General features: G+C 42.0%; 1 protein-coding gene across 1 annotated transcript; it reads right to left on the bottom strand.

Moving 5' to 3' along the window:
• Window positions 1–5,945: 5,945 nt before the first annotated feature.
• LOC109198406 (Fc receptor-like protein 5) lies at window positions 5,946–7,222 on the bottom strand. Its single transcript, XM_025905114.1, has 5 exons — window positions 7,151–7,222; window positions 6,900–6,944; window positions 6,395–6,664; window positions 6,050–6,310; window positions 5,946–5,965 (listed from the first exon to the last, which is right to left on the bottom strand). Exons 1-5 carry the CDS (start codon window positions 7,179–7,181, stop codon window positions 5,946–5,948), a joined length of 627 nt encoding a protein of 208 aa, XP_025760899.1. The 5' UTR covers window positions 7,182–7,222.
• Between the last annotated feature and the right edge of the window lie 235 nt (window positions 7,223–7,457).

The raw sequence follows: 7,457 nt of genomic DNA, 5'->3' as shown, positions 1-7,457 counted from the left end.
CTTTGAGTGGCCTCAGGGAGAAGGATCGTCCTCTCAGATCCATCATCCAATATGGCGAATGTCTCCAAGGTGTGCTCACCGTTCTGCAGCAACACTTTGGTTATCTTCAGAAGCACTTGGCTACAGCCAGCACGCCGGTCTAGATAAAGTACCTCCGTAGATGCTTTACTCCCCAGCTCAGCGACGTATTCCATTGGTGGATTGGGTGCAGCAGGTCTGAGATTCACTTCATGCAGGGCCTCAAGGTGTTTTCCCCTGCATGTCTTGCACTGCACTTTAAGTCGACACTGAGCGGCCTGGTGGTGCCGCCCACAACGCCAGCAGCGATTGTTGGACTTAATCCAAGTTGATTTCTGCTCCTTAGTCAGCATCTTGAAGTTGACACATTGATCTAGGAAGTGCAGAGTGTTATTACAATACGGACAATAAGCTGTGGGCTTGTCTTGGACTTCAGAAGTGGAAGGGGTTGTGGCTGAGGACCTTTGGCAGTGTTGTGTGTTGCACCATGCAGCACGGTGGTAGTCCTTTTGGTGGCTCTTTTATCTCTTTTCATGCTGCTCCTGTCTCTCGAGCTCTCCTCTACCTTCTCTGTGTGATCTCCGCCCTCTTGAATGACCAGCTCATACTCCAGCCACTCTGCAAAGTCTCTCAATGATGGTATTCCATCTTTCTGTGGGTAAAGGTAGCGGCGGAAAGCAGCACGTAGGTCTTGCGGTAGCTTTCGTGTCAGCCTAGCAACATGGGACCCGCATTGCAGCTCTATGTGTCCATCTTCCCCAAGTTGCTCTAACATGCCGACCAGAGCACGGACTCTCAGTGCAAACCTTCTGAATCCAGTCGTGTCACCCGGGCGGATGCTGGGCTCATCCATAAGCTCTGCTATTCTCTGCAGTGACAGCTGGTGCGGCTGACCATAATGTTTAGTGAGCGAGGCCATCGTGTCAGAGTAGGGGTGAGGTGAGTTACTGTAGGAGTCAGCAATTAAAAGAGCTTCCTCAAATTTAAGGTGGTCACATAAGACCTGATATTTGAACCTCTCGGTTGCATCACAGGGGAGAATATTGTCTAGGGCAAGCCTTAATCTAGCAAACTGCCTGGGATCACCCTTTGTGAACTCAGGGATGGAGGGCGATGGTCCTCTGTAGGTCTTCTCCTTTACAGCTATGGCTGTAGTGGGAGCTAACACCGGTTCTGGGGGGAGCATGTTCGCGTCGAAACTAGGTCCAGCTAGTGATCGAGATAAGGGGGTGGACTGTGGTGCACGAGGCTGAAAGTCAGGAGCTTCAGTGGCTGAGGGTTGCTGTAACTGTAGCTCTTGTAGGCGTTGGCTAAGCTCTTGTGCAATGGCTGGTAGCGGTGGAGGTGGAACAGACTGTACTTCTGGTAGATCAGGATGATCTCTCGGGAGAAAAACTGGAGGTGGTGGTACTGGCCATTCTTCAGCTGCATCCTGTGTGTAGGATGTATTGTGCTGCTCTGGTCTCAGGGGAAAAGGCTGTGGGGTTGGAGGTGTGGAGACCCAAGTGTCATCAGCTGAAATGTAGCCCCCTGGCTGCTGGGCAGAACGTAAGCGGGTGGATTCCAACGTGGTGACATTGCGATCCATCTGCCTCCTCATGTCTCCTACCATCAGCTGAAGTTGCCTGTTGTCCTCCTGCAGTTGCTGCACAATGTTCATGAACTCCGGTGGAATGCTGGATGACACTGGGGTCTGTCCTGCAGCTCCAATAGAACCAGGAGTCTGGGTGAGGGGCGTCATCTTGGCGTATCCCTCTCTAGTCTGCTGCTGCTCCAATGTAGCAGTGGGTGGCAGTGTGTAGCCTTCATACTGAGTCATCCATCCTGGTGGTCGCACAGTCCTCCGTGGACGTGCACCTGCTCTCTGGGGGTCATAATCCATCTTCACTCTCTGTAATCACCTATCCGGCTCGAAGGACCAATTTGTTGTGATGATTTCTGATATGAGGTTCAGTTCTACGGTGGTGATCGCAGGGTGTGCACAGGTCAAGTGCCACTATGACCCTCCAGAAAATAACGAGGACAGGGGATGATCGTTCAGCTCTTTAATAGCAGATTTAGCGTGGGTATGTGTGTGTGTGTGGTTCTACAAACAGAATGGAAAACAGAACACAAATTACAATCGAATATAGCCAACAATAATCACTATATAACATATTACAGCCACATACTTGTCTTATAGGACTTACTACTAGGCTGACGGCCTGTACTTTTAGTCTGATCCATATTTGGCAACAAAGAAAATAAACATCTTTCTATCGCTTAACTCTTGTGCCCCACTCACTTATGATGCTAAATAAAGAAGGTAAATACACATAACAAATCACCAACTCAAACCGAACTCAGTTTGGCCTAGGCGAACTTAGCTTAGCTTAGCCCGCTTAGCTTAGCGATAAATTAGCTTATAGCATATGTACAAACAGAGGATGTCCAGAGCAATAAAACATACAGGCTATCATTCCTACACAAGAAATATCCTGTAACTCACCAGTCTTATGGACGCACACTCTCAATGAACCCACATAAACTGCTCCCGAGCATAACTTGTGATTCACACTGCCTCCATGAACACCATTTTACATTCTAGTCAAAACATTACTCACAAACGGCCGCGCCCTCTAGTGGCGAGGCAGAAAACTGCATCACAGTCCTGCCTTCAGAACATTGACATCTCGTGCGATCTTGTGAATTTCATGAGTTCAGCAACTAACCACTCTTACTAGATTGTATCATGTCATCTCAACAAGAACAAATTAAGTTGTTGAATTTCATACAGATCCTTCATGATTTAATTACATTTATAGAAACATGAAATTATTGTGTTTAAATTACAAGTTAGACTTTTTTAATGTAACAACCACCCAATTTGCTCGATTTGACTGAGATGGATGCCTTCCTGAAACCACGATCCAAAGCGTACGAGACTGAAAGTTATTGACTTACTTCACTCGAACATGATATGAACAATTTAATCTAGCCTCTCTGCATATCATGTAGTTTCTACACTATATAGTTACACTTAACTTTAAAGCATGAGGCACTTATGTTAAATACACGCAAGATGTTTACGTAAATCCAAGAGTTGGCCAATCCCTTTTTTTCAGTGTGCCGTAACGCTCCTTCCTACACTGTGGGTGTAAAAGTCTACTGCTGAACGTGCTGCTCAGTGCTCGTACAGTCTCTTGCAGGGGGTGGGAGGTGTTGTTGATGATGAATGTTAGCTTAAACAACATCCTCTCCTCCCCAACCTGCTCGATGGACTTCAGCGGACAGTCCAGGACAGAGCTGGACCTCCTGACCAGTTTGTTGAGTTTCCCCCGTCTCTCTCTGCCATTCCACCACTCCAACAGACCACAGCATAGAAAATAGTAGACGCCACCACAGTGTTGTAGAAATACTATGCTAGCAATAAAATGGTAGTTTATTTGCAGTGTTTGGAAGTAAACGTTTTTTGTTAGAAGGATGGTTTTGTGAAATTATGAACATGGCTGTGCTGAAACATGTTCTGTTAGGGTCAAGAAGGTGTTTGGTGGAGAGACAAAAGAAGATGATGAGACTTGAGGGTGGGATGAATAAGTGTAGGCAAGCATTCAAAGGAAGGGATCAGCAAATGAGAAAGCGGGGAGGGCAGATCAAGGAGAGTTAGTGAATCACCAAGGGCAGAGGATAAGTACGGAGGAAATGAAAGAAGCTATGAAGATAATGAAGAGTTGAAAGATGAGTGGTACTGATGACATAGGTTATGGAAAAGTCCAGGGGAGAGAGCAGATTTTACTAAATATTATCTCCATCCATCCATCCATTCGCTTCCGCTTATCCTTTTCAGGGTCACGGTGGGCGCTGAAGCCTATCCCAGCTGTCATGGGGCGAGAGGCGGGGTACACCCTGGACAGGTTGCCAGTCTGTCACAGGGCTAACACACAGAGACAGACAACCATTCACACTCACATTCACTCCCACATTCACACCTATGGGCAATTTAGATTAATCAACTAACCTATCCCCACAAAGTGCATGTCTTTGGACTGTGGGAGGAAGCTGGAGGGAACCCACACAAACACAGGGAGAACATGCACACAGAAACACCCCGGCCTAATGGTGGAATTGAACTCAGGACCTTTTTGCTGTGCAGCAACAGTACTAACCACCATGCCACCGTGCTGCTAAATATTATGTATTTATATTATATTATTGCATTATTATTACATTCTTATAAAAACAGAATTATATTGTAATATCACAATGTTTCTTACCTAGAGGCTGACTGTCACCCTGGCCATAGGAATCATAAACTGGATTAGGACACAGTTCAGCTTCATCTGATGGAGACAAGCAGTGAGAGCGGGGGAGGAGATAACCACAGCAACATCAGTGATGACGACCCATGTCTGCCTTTTCTTGTATTCAACAGAATTAATGTGATGTTTTCTGATATTCCAAGTTAGGAAACACAACTTCACTGCTAACAGGAAATGATTGCAAGTAAGCACAAGCTAGCGGTAAGCTATGTACCATTCCTAAACACACCACTAAACACTCCACACTAAATGCTACACACCGTACTTGACTTAGACATTTACAAATATGTCACATTTCATCATTTAATTGTTGATTTTCTGTTGTATTACTGTAGGTTTTTACCTTACAAATATAAAGTGCCTTAGGGGACTATTGTTGTGATATGGTACTTTTAAAAAAATGGAATTGAAAAGGGTGTGTGTGTGTGTGTGTGTCTCTATAGTTATTAAAATAAGTAAAAAAAAAAATAGAAAACTTGGTCCATTTATGGAAAATGAAATCCAATAAGTTGGTGTTTTTGTTTTGTTTTGTTTGTTTTTTTTAATCCATTGGCTTTTTAAGTAATAATTTTTAAGTATGTATAAAATCTAAGGAATTATTTCCAATTTACATTAGTTCGCTATAGCACAAGACACTTTAAGACCCTCCTCACGCAATGTACACAAACTGTAAATTTCCAGATTGTCTTATTTTATTTCTATTTACATAATGTACATAACTCACCCACTTGCTGCACATAATGTCCTCCTTGTATATACTCATTCACTGTATATAAAGTTCTGTCTTTCTCTCTCTTTTTTTTCTTTGCACAGTCGAGGAGCACATTTCACTGCGTGTTATACCTGTATAACCATGCACGTGACAAATAAAGAATCTTGAATCTTGAATCTTGAAGTAATGTAAATTAGTAAGCGTGCCTCGGGTTATAAAACAACCACAACCATTCTGACTTCTAGGAGCAAACTCACGACCTTCACATTAGATACTTTATCTGAGGTGTAAGTCCAGGAAGTGAACATTCAAACATGCCTTTTGTTCAAATGTGATGCCAGCTCATCATGAATTACCACAAAGTGTCACATCAGATTCCACATTTTTCTTAAAAAGGGTAAAAAAAAAAAACTTAGTGTAACTTGGGTTTTAAAAGTTCTTTATTTGATCCTAATAAAGGGAGGATGGCCAATGTACCCTAATAGCAAAGACATTTCTTACTGTTTGTCTTCTGTCCTGTTTGATCTTCTGTTGAGCCTGAACCATATGCCATCGTTGACCAGTAGACCAATGCTACAGTAAAAAAAAAAGGAAAAATTACTGCAACAACAGTATTTAAAGAACCCGAAGAAACATTAGAACCTGAATATATATTATATATATATATGTTTTGTTTTGTTTTTTACCTCTGTAGCAGTCTTTGCGGAAGTGATAGAGTCCCATCACTACAATCACAGTGCTTAGTAAAGTAGTGGCAATTATCCAGGGTATGGAAGCTTCACAGTGAAATGTTAATTAATTTCTTCAGACATGCACAATGTTACAAATGTTATAAATCTTGCAGTCAAGTCCTCCAAAAATTTCAAATAACCTTTTTAAATAACTGATTAATTAACCCCACAAAGGAACAAACAGATTCAACAGCTTTGCTTAAAGTCTATTTCAGAAAAAAGAGCATCTGCAAATATTTGTATCACATGTATGTATAAATATTTTGCATTTTGAAATTGCTGTTTCTCACCTGTGAGACATGGCACAGAGACAGACAGCCAGCTCTCTGGTGATTCTCCACCTCCTGAGATCTTGCACTTGTAAAGTCCTTCATCTCCCTTGGAAACTCTGTGGATGGTGAAGTTTCCTACTGAGCTGCTCCCTATGTGATGTCCATATTTATAGAAATCAGCTGCGATGCTGGAGGAAAGCATCTTGTTTCTGCAGCGCAGCGTCACAGCTTCTCCCTCCATCACAGGACCAGCAGGACTCTCCAGGATCACAGAACCATCTGAATGACAAGTGACTTAAATTTATAAAATGTTGAACTTGTGTTTGTTTGTGACAAAATATTACTGCCTTCATTCAATCATACCAGTGACAGTGATGTTGACATTGTTGCTTCTCTTCCCTCCTGCTGTCCCACACCAGTATTCTCCACTGTCACTTGTATAAATAGGATGAATGGTGCACTTTGATCCTGTTGTCGTTACTATTGTTTTCTTACTGGTTTTGTTGCATTGCTCTACTTCCTCTTTTATCTTATGTAACACGTGTCCACGAGAGATCTCCTCACAGTAAAAGCTAACTGACTCATATTCAAAAAACTGGGATTTGTTTGGAACAATACGAAGAGAAACTGCATCTGAGAAGAAGAAAAACAAAGATTCCATTTATTGCTAAATGAACAGACTGCTGGGTTTTAGTTTTACAATAAAAACCCAAATTAAAAATAAGATAGCCAATAAAATGTGAATCATAACTTTTGTGACTAAACCCAATAGAGGTGGTAATTGTCCAAAATGTTCTTTTTTGTGTTTAAATAAATGATCTTTTCCTCCAATCACAAAATGAAAATGAAGTAAACAGATATTACTCACCAACTTTCTGCGCATATGCACACAACAGGATCAGGACAGTCATCACTGAAAAGACAAAAAAATTGTTACTAAAAGATGTCCCTACATCTTCTAATTTGCCAACTCTTAGAGTTAAAGTCCTATTTCCTAGGTATCACTACATGTTTCTGCTACATGAAAGCTTTAAATCATCACAGCATTTTAACAACATTGTTAACCTTAACAAACTCTTTATAATTTAGTTTTAATGTATAAACTGAGACAGTACTTACACAGTCTGATGCACAGAGCTCTGACCGCCATGATGTCTTGCTGCAGACAAACCAATAGACACTTCCTGTAGCTTTTGCTGTGGTAGCTGAAAGAGAAGACAGACTGATGGTTTCAAATCTATTTGTAGCCGTTTAACATTCACCTTTGTAATACTTGCATTATGCCAGTGATGGCTTAGCAAGTCACAGTAAGCCTAACAGCTTTTAACTAAATTTTCATGGTAGGTAGGTAAGTCATTCAAATTCCTCACCAATACGAAAGCACTGACTAAATGAATATTTTGCACTGTGTAGTTGTACAGATATT

Source organism: Oreochromis niloticus, linkage group LG3 (genome assembly GCF_001858045.2).
Source record: "Oreochromis niloticus isolate F11D_XX linkage group LG3, O_niloticus_UMD_NMBU, whole genome shotgun sequence".
Taxonomy (NCBI): domain Eukaryota; kingdom Metazoa; phylum Chordata; class Actinopteri; order Cichliformes; family Cichlidae; genus Oreochromis; species Oreochromis niloticus.
This window is presented reverse-complemented; position numbering and strand designations above follow the sequence as displayed.